This window comes from Pelophylax lessonae (assembly GCF_965119305.1).
Source record: "Pelophylax lessonae genome assembly, chromosome: 13".
NCBI classification, from domain to species: Eukaryota; Metazoa; Chordata; class Amphibia; order Anura; family Ranidae; genus Pelophylax; species Pelophylax lessonae.
In genome coordinates, this window is record NC_138780.1 from 95938316 (window position 1) to 95955001 (window position 16686).

At 47.1% G+C, this 16686-nt stretch overlaps 1 protein-coding gene across 2 annotated transcripts in view; it reads left to right on the forward strand.

Moving 5' to 3' along the window:
• HEATR5A (HEAT repeat containing 5A) overlaps positions 1-16686 on the forward strand; it is a 277280-nt gene that overhangs the window by 91400 nt on the left and 169194 nt on the right. For both annotated transcript variants that reach the window (XM_082275260.1, XM_082275261.1), the window contains exons 8-10: positions 7558-7713; positions 7810-8060; positions 8625-8736. In XM_082275260.1, the coding sequence (XP_082131386.1) occupies positions 7558-7713; positions 7810-8060; positions 8625-8736 (519 nt within the window). The remainder of the gene's footprint in view (positions 1-7557; positions 7714-7809; positions 8061-8624; positions 8737-16686) is intronic.

Genomic DNA, 16686 nt, shown 5'->3' on the forward strand with positions numbered 1-16686 from the left:
ACAGGGGTCTCAAATACAGTCCCCCTAACACAGACCATGAAAGCCACCATTAAAGCATAGAATGCGACATTGGAACTTGCATGCTCTAGCTACTTGGGTGTTTCACCTTCTGCCCCACTTTGGATGAACCCTGAACTTCCCTACTTACACTCCCTACCGGATCCCATGATTTAGGCAATTAAAGGTATCAAGACCTTGGGGGGCGTTACTTACCAGGTTTATTAAGCAGAATGATCAAAGCTTCGCACATCGAAGTAGGGAGGGAGCCCGACTTAAAGGCCGCCTCGAACACCGCGAGCAGACGGGCCAATGTCTCAGAGTACTGCGCGTAAAATTCGATAGGGAGACCGTCAGATCCCGGGGCCTTAGCCCTGGCAAAACAGGAAATGGCAGAGACTATTTCATCCTGGGAAATCGAGGCCTCGAGCACCGTGACCTGTTCATGGGTCAGTGTGGGAAAGTCCAGGGTATCCAGCAGGGTGGCCAGTTCCAGGGGGTCATAGTCCACTCTGGAGGAGTAAACTTCACCAAAATAGGAGGCAAATAACTCCGCCACTGCCGCGGGGTCCGAGGAATCCCCCAGCACCGAAGGATGAAGTGTGATCACCACAGGCGGTCTGGTGTCCATGTGCGCCAGATAGGCCAGCAATTCACCCGACCGCTCACCGTGTTCAAATATACGCTGTCTGCAAAAAAACAATTTATGATTGGCTCGTTCCTGGAACATCTGGTCCAGAGCCCTAGTCCTCAATTTAATTTGGGCGAGCCCGTCAGGTGTAGGAGAGTTGGCATATTCGGAGGGGACATTACTAGGGATGGGAATTGTTGACCTTTTACCAACTGAAAGCAGGACATGACCTACCCAATTCTTACATATTTTGTTTTTTGCATTTGAGACATGCTTTTCAAAGTCAATTTCACGACATGAGAGTAGAGACTCTGCCTTCAGCCCTAGAAGATCTATTATTGGCCGAAGACTTAGCCAAACCTTTATCAGTGACCTATAATGATCTTTTTAAACAATCACCACCTGCAGTGAGTAGATGCTGGGAGAGATGGGAGTCAGAGGTGCCAGATATTCAGGGGGAGGATTGGGACGAACTCTGGGAACAACCGTTCAAACATTTGATGTCAGCAAGGGATCCAGTTTAAATTCCTTCAAAGGATCTATTATACCCCAGCCAGATTGGCCAAAATCTATCCTAATTCCTCAGCTGAATGCTGTCATTGCTGCTTTGCCCCGGCCACAGCTGAACACCTATTTTGGAAGTGTCAGCAGATCCAGACGTTTTGGACTTCGGTCCCATACCTCTATCGGCCAAAATCTGTCTTCTTGGTCTCCCCATTTATCATTCTGGAAAGGTTTACTGAACTCCATGATGCCACTATACAGAGCTACGTATATTTCTAGGGGTTGTGTCAAAAAATTTGACAAAGTATGGCAGGCATGGATTGATTCAAGCTCTGTGGTGGGGTAGGTAGTTACTTTTAGTTAATTTATACTTTAATAAACGTCAGGAGTCTTGGAAGGGGGTTCCATTTTGTCCGGATTAGTGTGGGAATATATAGTGGATATGAGCTGTTACCACATAATCTTGCAATACCAATAAATTACCTTTTAGTTACTTGTCAAATAATAGGATGGAACATTTCTGATGCATATGCTATCCTGAAATTTTGATCCATTGGATGCGTGTTTGGGCTGCTGGGTGGGGGTTTGATGGGGGCGGGGGGTTGTATTGTACGTTTTTGATCACTGATAGCACAATTAGTTGAACTATGTTAGTTCAGTTTAGAATGTATATGTTCATTGGCCAGGTGTGGCATTCTCTGACGAGAGTTGGTGGTGTTCTAGCTCTACCCAGTAGTTTTGTTTTGTTTTTCTTTTGTTACCTGTTTTTAAATCAATAAAATGAATTTTCTAAAGAAAAAGTTAGGCTTTTAAAAGGACAGTGTGAACAGCAAGCTTCTATTAAACTTATAGATAAACATGCATACAGAACCTTGTCCTAAAATCCTATAGGATCCCAATGGTGTGCAAGAGTAACATTGGTTGATTGGGCACACCTGTACCCAAAACAACAAATGTCCAAAAATGACGTAAAATAAAAAACTGGTTAAAAAAATGGTAATATATGTAAAAAGCAAACCTCATGGCCAGCTGAACAGGTGTGATGGGAAAGACCTGCATGAGTGGATCCCTCATCGACCCCTTGGCCAGGGAGGTGAAATGGGACTCGGATGTCAGCCTGATGAAACTGCCGAGGGGGAACTCTGGCAAGCCGCATGGATGCAGGACAATGCTCTAGCTCATCGGCTAGACAATGCTCTAGCTTATCGGCTGTTTTTTCTGTTGGAGTGAGCAAACACTGGGGAGCCAACAAAACTCACTGCCCGCCATGGAAAAGCCAGTTAATGGGATGGGGGAAGCTGAGGGTAACCAAGTGGAGTGGTGGTGATGATACCATAGTGGAGCTGTCCATTTTCGGGGAAGATAAACCTGGCTGTAACAGTAGTCTGCCATGGGGAAGTAGGTGGAGCAACCTCTTAGAAGCCACTGGGCGGCCCTGCTCTAAAGACTGCTCACACACACACACACACGTTCAGCATCAGGCCCTATCTAAATCAACTATGTGTTTCAGGGCCACACCCCTTTTTCCAGTTACATGGAGTTGTGGAAATTACTGATATAGTGTGGGAAGCCCCGGGACTGGATAAAAGGTGGACCATCCAGCCAGGGCATACCAATTCCAAAAAGAATAAATACACTTGGCTAGGTACACCTGTTCAATTGCTTGGTAACACAAATTGCTAATCAGCCAATTCCATGACAGCAACTCAATGCGTTTAGGCATCTAGGCGTTGTGAAGACGACTTGCTGAAGTTAAAATCAAGCTTTAGAATAGGGGAAAAAAGGGGGACTTAAGTGACTTTGAACGTGGCATGGCTGTTGGTGCCAGACGGGCAAATAAGTATTTATTTATTTGAATACTGGAATTTTCACGCACAACCATCTCTAGGGTTTACAGAGAATGGTCTGAAAAAGAGCTGTCATTTAATTACCAAATTTAACAATAGCTTCAAGGGAATATAACACATTTAAATAAGTATTCGTAAATTTTAGAGCATGATCCCTAATTAGCCCCAGTGCTATCCAAGCCCTGCAGGTAACTTTTAGAAAAGCCCGCAGTCTTAGGCTTTTTTCACACGGGCGCTCCGTATATCATCCCATCCGTTTGCGGATGATATACGGACATAATGCATGTCAATGGGATTGTGGATGTCAGCGGATGACCATCCGCTGACATCCGATTTGCGTCCTTTCAGTTCTGTTCCGTTTTTTGGATCGGAACAGAACCCTGTTTTCGGGTGTCATCCGCTGACATCCACAATCCCTTAGACATACATTATGTCCGTATATCATCCGCAAACGGATCGGATGATATGCGGACATACGGACCGGATGACACAAGTGTCATCTGTGTCCATAAAAAAAAAAAAAATGCCGGAGCGGATCAAAATATGGTCCGCTCCATGTGAAAGGACCCTTAAGAATGTTTTAGTCTCCAGTAAACTGTTAAAAGGAAAGGATACATTTTCTATAGGGCCCTCATTTGACCATCAAGTTGACATTTCTCAATGCAGGAAACCACTTTGCCTGGCATGTCAGTTGATTCTACTCAGTCAGACCTCCTTTCAGGACTCTGCAGGTGCCGTTTATCCCATTAAAAAGTTTATTACATGCTTTTACATATGTGGTGTGATATATGGGTTGCCGTGCACGTGCAAGCTGCTCTGCATTGGCCCTCAGATTATCCTACTGATCCATCAACATATATTCTGCTGTTATTGTGTTTGAACTTTGGCCTCACGGCAAGAGCACAGCATCCATATATGACATTTGATGGATTTCATCTGTCAGAGTATGGGCTTGTTCACACACAGGTGTGCCCAATCGATCAACGTGACTCAAGCACACCATTGAGATTCTATAGGATTTATGGGCCACCAGGACAAGGTTCTTCGATGCGCTGTATGCATGTTTGTTTGTAATTTTCAATTGTCTAGTCTTTTTGGACATTTTTTACTGCAGGACGTCTTCTCCTAAGCCATCAGCCTGGTTAGGGCTGATGTTGTGGCACTGAGCCCCTTTCCTTTTTTCTTGTGCTATGAAACATTAAGCAAGCTTTTGCAAAGCTTTCAGCAAGCTTCGAGCAGCCTTCTCTAAGCTTTTCAGCTCCTGCTTGGAAATGTTAAACAAAGCTGATTGTCACTTGAAACAAGCTGCTAGCAGGCTGCAGCAAGCTTTCAAAAAGCTTCAAGTAGTGATTAAGCCTGCTAGCAGCTTGTTTAAAGTGGCCATAAGAACTCCCATTAGGATCTGGGTTCAGCATTTACAAACTGGATCTGAATAGCTAAATGGTACTTTAAAAGCTTCAACACATTTCCTGAAAGCTCTGCAAATGCTTTATAAAAGCTTTATGTTCCCACTGCTTGTATACAAGCTGAAGCCTATGTGAAACCGGCCTTAGAAAGGTCTTGAAGAGATTCCCTCTTACTTTCTGCTTTGTATCTAAAAATGAAATAGAAATCTCCCCAACAACTTACAGAGAGCAAAAATAAAAACTAACTGGGGGTTTAGCTGTTTGTAACCCTACTCACAGCTAAGAAAAAAGTCTTGGCTTTATATATACTTAAAACAACCCTGTTGAATAATCTATTTGTAATCCCATTCTATGGTCTGCCCCCTTCCACACCTCACTATTGCGCTAACCCAAATTACATGTGATTCAACTAAAGTTGAAATACAGGTGGGATCAACAAACAATATTGTTATCCAAATGGTATAACTTATACACATAAACAATGTTTAGTGTTCGTGATGAAAAACAAATCAAAATGTGTGGATCACAATGAACATTATTTAACAGGTGCAAATCATACATAAACGATCAAGTGATACACCAGTGTCCATCAAACAAAAAAATGTCCAAAAGGCAAGTAAAGAAACTCCCAATAAAGCATAGAGTCCAAATATGTGCTGTGTTCACACAATAACTGGAAATGGTGTGTAAGCCTTGTGAAAACTAGGTGCAGCGTCCCTCCACCAGCTTAACTCCTTACCAGAGATTGAATATGTAAGGGCATATAAGGATGTCCCTGCCCCAAAGACCATGCAGACTCCAAACCACCCAGGCTGGTGATAGGCACACAAGAGATGTTCAAAACTCTTACCAGAGAAACCTTAAAACAAGCCTTGAGTGGTCCTGAATACTGTCGTGCATGAAATCACAATGGGATGGATGGCTGATGTGACCTCAGGTGTCTCATAACCAGAGAGGACCCAGAGTTGAGCCTTAAGCGATCCTGAAATCCTATCCTGCTTAGGTTTGATGTGTGGTGGATGGCTGGTGCGACCTCAGATGTTAAGTGGCCTCAACAATGTGGGGACAAAACAGAGGGGACCGCCATGGTGCATTATCAACAAACACTTTATTTATACAAAGGAAATGCACTTACACTTTAGCAGATGGTATTTCGTATACTCAACGTGGAGGCAAGGTGACGGCGGCCGCCTGCAGTGCGGACCGTCGTATCAGTCTGTTAGTGATGACGCGGCGGCGCCTCCTCTCTGACGCGTTTCCCCCGATTGGGCATCCACTGAGATAGGAGGTGGGATAATCCGGGATAACTATTATAACTATTATAAAACGGGATAACTATGTTATGTTTACATCATCCCCTCTGTGTTCGATTACAACCTGTATCCTAGTGCCTGTGCTTTATTTAAAAAAGCCGATTTATACCTGTTTTCTTAGCGCCCCCCGGCCCTCACGTGACTCCCGACTCTCTCCTCCTTTCCTCCCCTCCTCCCTGGCTGTCAGAAGAATGTTTTGGCTGCGCCCACTGGAGATGTCAGGTGGGGAGAGAAGAGAGCCAGGAGTCATGTGAGCGCCTAAAGGCGCTGTGAAAACAGGTAGAAATCTGCTTTTTTTTAATAAAGCACAGGTACTAGGATACATTTTGTAATCTAAGGGTCCTTTCACACGGGGCGGATTGTTTTTTTGATCTGCTCTTGCACTTTTTTTTTTTTTACGGACACGGATGACACTTGTGTTATCCGGTCCGTATGCCCGTTTATCATCCCATCCGTTTGCGGATGATAAACGGAGATAATGTATGTCAATGGGATTGCAGATGTCAGCGGATGACACCGCTGACATCCGTTTTTGCGTCCGTTCCATTTTTTTAAACGGAAGAAAAATAGGGTTCTCTTCCGTTTCAAAAAACGGAACTGATGGGAAAGGACGCTGACATCCGCAATCCCATTGACATGCATTATGTCCGTTTTTCATCCGCCAAAAAATGGGATGAAAAACGGACAAATACGGACCGCCCGTGTGAACGGACCCTAACAGAGGGGATGGTGTAAACATAACAGAGTGGCTTAAGAACCACTTTATCCCTTTCCATCCAAAACAATAATAAGCCTGCAGCCTGCTATGTTTGTTGTCTCTTATAAACAAAACCTTAACCTGGCCATACATATATCCAAATTCAGTTCAGCAGAGACCAGCCGCATTTTGATCTATCTAGGTTCGTTCTCACTTGAACGAACATAAATAGATCAACTTCTGTTGAACAGGACTGTTGGAAAAGTTTTATTCAATCATTTGCTGCAGCGCTGATCCATGTATTCTGACAGCTGAGTGCCTGCTGTCAGAATACAATAGTACAGCAAGGAGGATAGCTCCATCAACCTCGCTTGTGTGGATTGAGGGAACTCTCTGATCCAAAAAAAAAGAATCTATTGCCAGCCTTACCGTGTACCTGTGGTGAAAAAAAAAAAAAGTCCAATTCACTGGACTGTCTTCTCTAGAGAGCACCAGAACACTTGAATAGTGGGGATTTCTAATGTGCAAACATATGCATTCAAGGTGCGTTTTTAAACGCAGTATGAATGCATGTGCAAACAAAATGAATGTATTCCAATGAGCCTTGTTTACACCATTCCAGTGTTTTTCGTGTGGATTAAAAAAAAAAACAGCATGTTTTCCACACCGCACCACAAACTCACATGATTGTGTGTTAATGCAACTTGGCAAGGAAAATGAAAATAAATTGAAATGAATAAAAAAAATATCCTAAATGCCCCGCAAATGCAGTAAAAACGCACTGCAATTTCACTGAAAACTCTCACAAAGCACATGCAGAAATGCACAGTGAACACAGAGATGTGCTGTAAATAAACCATAAAATGGCTAGCTGTTCCAGGATCCCAGGGTTTTCTGGTGTGCAAGTATCTGGATGTGCTTTCAATGCAAAGTGATTATCAGTTAATTTTTTGCCACAGCTTCTTAGAAATATAAAAACATAGACTGGTGGCAGAAAAAATACCAAGTGGTTCATGAAATCTTCTTTAAAACACAACTTGAATATACGCAAATGTCATAGTATGGTGGATGTTGTTAAAAATATGTTCTCTTATTTTTTTTTATGTGCAACCCCCTCCCATTATTTATATGTATTTTTCATCCTATTTTTTTTCCTTCCTAGATCTTGCTCTAAGTGACAGTTATCAGGAGACTCGGTTTGGTGCCACTGAGATCTCTGCCAGTCAGCATGTGTTGGTGTGTGCCTTGCAAGAGCTTGGGGACCTTGTTTTAGGACTGGGTACTACAGTCTCCCCTTTGCTTCGTGACTCCAGTGCTGGTAATCTATATGTTTCTGCAGTGGGGATGGTCTGTGTAAGAATGGGACAACTATACTAACACATTTCCTTATGCTGCTTTACCTCTGTCTTTATAGGGGTCCTGGACACTGTGATTTCAGTAGCTCTACACCCTAGCCTAAGTGCCCGCTTAGCCTCCGCTTGGTGCCTTCGCTGTTTGGTAGTGTCTATGCCTTCTCTAGCAGCCCCTCTCTTAGATCGATGTGCTGAACGTCTGATAACTCTTAAATCCTCCTCTGAAGCAGTGAGTGGGTATAGCCTTGTAGCAGCTGGATTGCTTGGCTCTGTTAGACTGTGCCCACTTGGTGTGCCACAGGGAAAAGGCAAGGTAAGGATCGTGCTCTGTAATGATCTTCACCTTTATTTACTAACTGCAGTTGATCTGTTTTGCATGTAACATAATTGAATCCATTCGCCTGCTTTGTGTTCCTCAGTGGCATGCAGTTGTCACTTTGCATGTTTCCCAAAGCCTTAGGATAGTATAAATCCTTACAGTGACAAAGATGTGCAAGTCAGAAAATAAAGAAATTAACTTTATCGATTGATTGCTTTGAGCCATACCACTGCTTTCCTGTTATTTTATTTTGGTAATCTTTCACAGAACTGCATAAGCAAGTGTTGTTGCAAACCAATATGGTCCTCAGGCATCTCTATTTCTTTTCATTTCAAGTATCATTTTGCAGTAGCTGGATGATGTAGAGAAACAAGAAGGGAAATGGGTCACATGATTTATTTAACAGCTCTTTCTTGCATTTAAAGTTGTATCTCTAAAATGAATAAGGTTTGTTATAAATTAGGCCCTGAGTCATTTTGTAATGACCCAGCTTTGAACAAAAGAGCCAGAGTTGGTGGATGGTGGTTAACTGCTTTTAAACATCTTTCTTTATTTTAGGTAATACTGAGCCTGGCAGAAGACTTACTTTGCTCTGCAAGCCAGAACAGTCGTCTCTCCTTACATCGAGTACATGCTGGGTGGCTTCTTATCGCTTCCCTCATGACTTTGGGTAAGAGTTTCTTGTTATTTTATGCAAATGAAAAATGGTCATTCCTGCAGTAAAAACCTTATTACGCTAAAGGGATGTACACACTGGCCGAAAGTTGGGCAGCATCGGCTGGTACAATAGAAACCAGCTGATGTTCGGCCCGTGTGTATGGCAGCTGGTCCGACAGAAGCCGTTAGTCTGATCGGCTTCTGTCAAAGGGGCATGACACAAAAAGGTCTGCCGATCGGCATCCAATGGCTGAGAGAGCGCTGATGGGTGTGTTCTGGCGGGGGGGGGGCTGTCACCCTGTCAGAACACAATAGCTCAGCAAGGAGATCGCCATACTAACATCAGATTGTTACTACAGCAGCTCTGACCGAGCTCTTCAGATTTTTTTTTGTTTAGCTCACTGGGTTGCATGAAAAATGTTTAGTGTGTACCAGGCTGTTAGTGTGTACCAGGCTGTTTTTTTTTTTTTCTTGGGAGAGTGCATGTGATTAGCACAGGGCCAATCAGCACTGCCCAGACAGAGGGTCAGGGGTCCTACAGTCTCATAAGACAGCTAGAGGAGAATGAAAACTCCTCATACAATCTTTAACCAGTCACTGCTAAAAGTTACAAGACTGCTCTAACTACTGATGAGAAAAGGTATTTAGCAGTTTATCTTTACTAAAACTTATGCAGTTCCATGTTCTGTGTACTGTGGGAGACCAGATGTAATTAAAGCAGGGTCCTGGTTTTAGTAACACTTTGAGTTCTTGCACAGCCCACCTGGGCTGGTCCTCTAAATGTAAAAGACTTGTATCACAGAGAGGAGCCCAGGTAGCCTGTGTGTAAAATCTATCATTTTTAATGTGGAATTAAAGTCCAGGGTGGGGGCCTTTATCATTTAAATGGTTTTTTTTGTGGCTGGGAAACTGGAACGGGAACCAGCCCCAGGAGCTAGAAAAAGCCAGTGTACTGGTGACCTGGATCAGAGCTCTATAGTATGTAACATTAGGTATCTCCTGTATTTATAATGTATGTAATGCACAGGTCTGGCTACAGTTAACTGCTGTTAGTGTTTATTGGTTTGGTCAATGTAGGCAAAGGTTTATGAAAATTAATTTCTCTGTCGCTCATTGACAGACGCAGTCCTCTTTGATTAATATCAGTAGGGTTATACTGCCCCCTACAGGAGTAGGACACTAGGCAGGAAAAACGTTCTGGCCACACCTTAGGGGCAGTCCCAGAGGGTATATCCTCTCTCTCCCTGCTACAGGATGTCAGTTTTTTTCTGCCTAGTCAGGAGTAAGGACCCAAGTTCCTTGCTGGGATCTCTGGTCCTGGCAAGCTTTTTTAGATAAAACTTTTTTAGTTAGTTTTTTCTCTCCAGTTTTTTTGTTCCTGTGAGATCTTCAAGCAATTATGCTGGAGCTGGGCGACGGGCTGGATGTTGAGATCCAGTGGTCACCCCAGCCGGCCTATGAGCGCGTGCAGGCCCTAGCTCCGCGCTGGGTCGGCCGCGACATAGTCCCATTGGACGGGGACTTGCCCTGCGAGTTAAACGTCTCGCCAGGTCGCCTACGACCAGTCAGAAACTGAGTCGCGGCGTCCGTATTGGTCGACAGCCCCCCCACCTCGGTGGAGAGGGGTTCTGTTAGGAGTGGGTGCCCGCCTGTTCCGGTATGGTGAGTAGAATGTTCCCCCTCCCCCCTGTCGGGTTTTGGGAATAGATGCGGGCCCTTCTGTGGATGGTCGGACCCTCATGATCCCGGGTCCCCTCTATCCTGTGACACACTCCACATATCTCCCTACTTGCAGGTATACCACTCCAGTAGGCTTGGTTTGGGAGCTGACTATCTACATAAGTCACTCAGTCAGGGATGGACAGGGCGCTGCTGGCGTTACTGTTTGAAAATAGCCATGCAGAGGGGTGATATGGTCAAGCACCTACCTATTGAATAGCGATGCAGGCCGCACGGACCGCCATCCTTCCACAGGCAGAGCCGTAGGCCGCTTGGAGACACCCAGCTACCTCGTGGAGTAGCGGTGGGAGTGCCAGAAGGCGTGTAAAGGGGCGGAGCCGCCTCCTTTACCCGGGTAAATCGATTCACAAGACTTCCTGTTCTGTAAGGACAGCGCTGAGAGCAGTTCGGTAGAAGCTTCTGTGCATCAGGTGGTGAGCCCTTGGGCTCTCTCTCTCTCTCTCTCTCTCTCTCTCTCTGTGGAGGTCCGAAGCAGGTGTCACTGAGGGACGCTGTTGCGCTGGGGGATTACACAAAAAAAAAAAAAAAAAAAAAGGATTTTTCTTTTGCAATCCTTGGTTGCTGGCAAGTGTTCCTGGATTTATCATGGAACCTGCTACACATGTATCCCCACCTGATCCCCTCGAGGTGGCCGCAGGACCCTCCAGTTCCCCACTTACTATTGATGCATTGTCAGCGGTTTTGGAGTCTTTTGTATCCCGGGTGGAGGTGGCCTGTCAGGGACGGGGCGCAAAGAAGCGACCCCCGCCTACCCCTATTTCATCTGACACTTCAGATACAGATTCTGAGCCTGTCGCAGCAGCTGCAGGTCCCTCTTCTGGGGCTAGTGTCTCATATCCCGTCTGCTCGGATAGTGAGGAAGACATTTCGCCCTCCGCTATAGCGCAGGATGAAGCATTGGTAGATGCACTTATTGTGTCTGTGCGGGAAACTTTAAGACTTGAGCTTATACCTACGGAAGCAGTTGATACTGAAATTGCTTTTGGTACTCGCAAGCCTGATAGGGTCAGCCTTAAGGCCAGTGGTCACCATTGCTCTGGTTGCACAAACATTGACAAAGTGGACCAAGTTGTTACGCCGAGATCTGGAGGGGAGAAGTCTCCCCCCGGCAGTATCGGACTTGCTGGAGCAGATGGTACAAGCGCTACAGTTTGTCTGTGACGCCGCCCTGGACGCCGCTCCATTAATGGGGCGCGTATCAATCTCGGCGGTGGTCCTCCGGCGTATGCTGTGGTTAAAATGCTGGTCGGCGGATCAAGCTTCCAAAAAAGCTTTGACTAATCTCCCCTTTCAAGGGGATCGCCTGTTTGGTGCCACCTTGGATGAGATCATCAAGGGTATCACTGGTGGCAAGAGCACCTTTTTACCACAGACTACCAAGGGGAAAGCACCACGTCGCAGACGGGGACCTTCCTTTTCCGCTCATAAAAATTTTTTTCGCTCCTCTGGGGCGGGCGATAAGGCAAAGTTCTCCAAAGCCCCCCCAGGGGGATTCAAAGGGCGCTGGTCGAGTAAACAAAGGTCCGGCCCTGCCAGACCTGAAGATAAGACCAATACAGCCTGAAGGTGTGCCCCCACCCATATCTGGGGTGGGGGTACGTCTTCACCGGTTTCCGGACCCATGGCTCTCCAGGATTCCAGACAAATGGGTTCAAGAGGTCATACGGTCGGGATACAAGATCGAGTTTCGATCACTTCCACCGGTGCGGTTCTTCCCTTCCAATATCCGACTATCCCCGGACCACTTAGAAGCTTTGCGAGGGGCAGTGACGGATTTAATGCAACAAGGAGTGGTGGTCCACGTTCCTTGGACAGAACGTTTTCAGGGGTTCTATTCAAACCTATTCACAATACTCAGAAAAGAGGGCAAGGTGCGTCCAATTCTGGACTTGAGAGCACTCAATCTTTTTGTCCAGGTACAAAAATTCAAGATGGAGTCCATTCGCACAGTAGTGGCCTCCCTGCATCAGGAGGATTTTCTGGCGTCCATAGACATCTCAAGGATGCCTATCTTCACATTCCCATTTATGCAGGACATCAGCGTTTTCTTCGCTTTTCCGTGGGAGAGAACCATTATCAGTTTGTGGCGTTACCCTTTGGTCTCGCCTCTGCTCCCCGGGTCTTCACAAAGGTCTTGGCCCCAGTTTTGGCACTGTTGCGACAGCGGGGCATATCGGTTCTAGGCTACCTAGACGACCTTCTACTCCATGCGGAGTCTCCGCAGGCTCTGTTACTAAACTTGGAGATCACGATGATCTCTTTGGAAGAGTTCGGGTGGCTGGTGAACCGGCAGAAATCATCCCTGGTCCCTACCAGGAGACCGAACTATCTGGGCCTAACTTTGGATACATCCTTAGCAAAAGTGTTTCTCCCGGTGGAGAAACTCAGGAAGATTCAGTCGGCGACTCAGTTATTATTGACCGTCAACTGGCCTTCTCTGCGGACTTGCATGAGGGTTCTGGGACTGATGGTGGCCTCCTTCGAGGCAGTACCGTTTGCCCAGTCTCATATCCGGATTCTCCAAAAGGAGATTCTTCTCAAATGGAACCGGAATCCCGATTTCCTGGACAATCGGATCCGGCTGAGCGAACGGACCAGGGAATCTCTGGTTTGGTGGCTTCGATCACCAATGCTCAGTCAGGGGAAGTCATTTCTTCCAATCTATTGGACGATTGTCACCACGGATGCCAGTCTATCCGGGTGGGGTGGGGTTCTCGACAGACGATCTGCTCAGGGGCTCTGGTCCCTGGAAGAATCCAGGTTACCGATAAATGTATTGGAACTGAGAGCGATCAGACTTTGTCTGATTCACTGGACCGAGCAGCTCAGGGGCAGCCCGGTGCGGATCCAGTCGGACAATGCCACGGCCGTGGCTTACGTCAATCACCAGGGGGGCACCAAGAGTGTCCTGGCGGCCATGGAAGTGGCCAGCATCTTTCGTTGGGCGGAACGATTTGTTCCAGCCCTCTCCGCGGTATTCATTCCAGGGGTGGAGAATTGGCAGGCAGATTTCCTCAGCCGCCAGATTCTGGATCAAGGGGAATGGTCTCTTCATCCAGAGGTATTTCACCAACTGTGCCTTCGTTGGGGCACCCCGGATGTGGATCTGTTGGCATCTCGGCTCAACAGGAAGGTGCAGAGGTTTGTAGCTCGCTCCCGCGATCCTCTAGCGGACGCCGCAGACGCGCTGGTCGCCCCGTGGGGGCAGTACCAGCTACTGTATGCCTTTTCTCCTCTCAAATTGCTGCCGAAACTTCTTTGCAGGATAGAGGTGGAGGGAATTCCAGTTATCCTGGTAGCTCCGGACTGGCCTCGTCGGGCCTGGTACGCCGACCTGGTCAGGCTGGTCGCAGACGTTCCTTGGCGACTTCCTCTCAGGGAGGATCTGCTGTCTCAGGGACCGATCTTCCATCCTGCTTTACGATCGCTGGCTTTAACGGCCTGGCTGTTGAGACCCAGGTGCTGAAGGACAAGGGGTTGTCAGCTTCAGTTATTCCTACTCTAATTAAAGCAAGGAAAGCGACTTCCAGAAAAGTCTATCATCGCACATGGAAGTCCTATATCACGTGGTGTGAATCCCTTGGGTTTCCTCCACGTTCCTACTCGGTGGCCCGTATATTGGTTTTTCTGCAAAAGGGGGTTGAGCAGAAACTGTCCTTGAGCACTATCAAGGGTCAGGTTTCAGCGTTAGCAATCTTCTTTCAGAGGCCTCTGGCTACTCATTCCTTGGTGCGCGCGCCCTTGCCGCCCTGGGATCTTAATTTGGTGTTGTCGGTTCTTCAGAAACCTCCCTTTGAAAATATTAGGGAGATTCCCTTGCTTACCTTATCCCAGAAGGTGGCCTTTTTGGTGGCTATCACGTCTGCACGCAGGGTGTCAGAACTGGCCGCATTGTCCTGTCGTTCCCCATATCTGGTGGTTCTTAGGGATAAGGTGGTTCTTCGTCCGAATCCATCCTTCCTTCCTAAGGTGGTTTCAGATTTCCATCTAAATGAAGATATTGTATTACCTTCCCTGTGTCCTAAGCCCAGTCATCCTCGGGAGTTTGCGTTACACTCCTTGGATGTAGTGCGTCAGTGGTTCAGGTTTGCAAGGCAGCTACCTGGTCGTCGGTTCATACCTTTACAAAATTTTACAAGGTTGATGTGCTGGCATCGGCGGATGCCTCTTTTGGCCGCAAGGTTCTGCAGGCCGCTGTTTGAGGAGACCGGTGGTCTACCTCGAGGGTTTTTTTCTGTTGGGTTTACAGTTGAGTCTCATCCTTTTGTCTGATGAGCCTTTAAGACTTCTGGTTGGCACCGGTTGGGCCTTCTGGATTGGATTTTGATTTCCGTTATCCCACCCCTCATTTGTGGCACTGCTTTGGGACGTCCCTACTGATATTAATCAAAGAGGACTGCGTCTGTCAATGAGCGATAGAGAAAATTGGATTTTTTGTAAGAACTTACCGTAAAATCCTTTTCTCTTAAGCTCATTGACAGACGCAGTACCCGCCCCTCTATTTTTGAGTTGGGTTGGGTTGAATTCTCTGACACTCCTTTGTTACATAACTGACATCCTGTAGCAGGGAGAGAGAGGATATACCCTCTGGGACTGCCCCTAAGGTGTGGCCAGAACGTTTTTCCTGCCTAGTGTCCTACTCCTGTAGGGGGCAGTATACCCCTACTGATATTAATCAAAGAGGACTGCGTCTGTCAATGAGCTTAAGAGAAAAAGATTTTCTCTTTTGTCCTCCGACAGTCGCCGCCCATTCACACAGTCTTCACCAATGGGTATTGACCTTTGCTCCGCAGGAGAAGCTAGGCACAAGACTTGTTAGTAACAAAAGCTTTTAGCATAGACACACCCCTAGGGGCTGTCCCACTAGTCAATACCTCCCTGCACCAGCATTCCCAACTCAGTTTGATCTTGCCTAGCTTAGGAGTAGCAGGCTTTCCTGTGCTGGGGCTTCAGTCTCAGCCTTCTACCCTTTTTTTGATTTTATTTTAAAGTGATTTTCTTTGCTTTACTAGCTGTTATTTTACCAGCTCTTAGATAGGGATCTTCGGATGAAGAAACATCATGCGGAGCTGGGTATCGGACTGGCCGCCCTGGGTCTCCAGGGCTGAGGGTCAGATGGATCCCCAGCCTGCCATCGAGCGTTCGGCTATGGTTCGCCCTGGCATTATGAACGACCCATCCCTGCTCGCAGCAGGGATGCTGCCTGTGAGGTGGCTACCTCACTGGACGCCTTCTGCGGTTTTGTGCTGCGGTGCCATGCGTCCCGGCTACGGCACTCCCTGTCATATGAGGACGGCGGTTTTCCGTTTGTGGAGGCTACCCCACGCCATCCGGTACGGTAAGCACCTTTTCTATGTGGGGGCCTCTGTCTGGGGTGTCAGTCTGATGTACTGTGTGTCCCCTCATGTCTGTGTATGTGGGCTCCCTGATGTGATCCCTGCGGGGTTAATATTTATTCTATGCGGTGAGGTGGGGACCCCTCTCTCTCCTATGTCACCTTGTGTGTTCTGAGTGCAGACATGTATGTGCGGCGACCGCTGCGGCTGAGCGCCGCGCGGTCCGCCATTTTCACTGTGAATGACATGTTGGCTTCACCCTGGGCCTTGTACAGGGTTGCAGTGTGGTGTTTTTGGCGCCGATCACTGCCATTTTGTGTGTGGCAGGTCGCTCGATCCGAGCACATGTCGGCGGCCATTTTCTAGAAGCCTCCATTGATTTCTATGGGCAGCCATTTTCCCTGAGCCTGAAGCAGTGTAAAGTTCAGCCTTCTTGACCTCGCTTCCTCTTTCTCTGGAACAGCAATCAGTAGCAACGCTCTGCAGGTGATCTCTCCATACTTTTCTGGGCTATCCTTCCTAACTCAGCTGTTTTCTGTCCCTGTGGGGTTCGGTGCATACTGTGAGTTTTGCGGTGGGCTGCGCTCGCCGCGGCGCTTAAAGAGCCAGTACCTTTTGTTACAAACTTGTTTTTTGGCATGGATTCTCAGGATATCTAGTTCCCCCCAGCCCTGGTGGGGGACCCTGGGTCTGCTGGACCCCCGCTGTGCCTTAATTGGCCGCTTTAGTGGCATCTTTGGTGTCATAGATGGAGGTGCTGATGGCTGAACGTTCTGCAAAAAGGAGGACCAGGTTATCTATCTCCTCTGATTCAGATGGTGATGTGGCTGCTGTGACTGGCATGCCCTTTTTGGGGTCTCGCTCATCTCTGGACCTTTTGGGGTCTG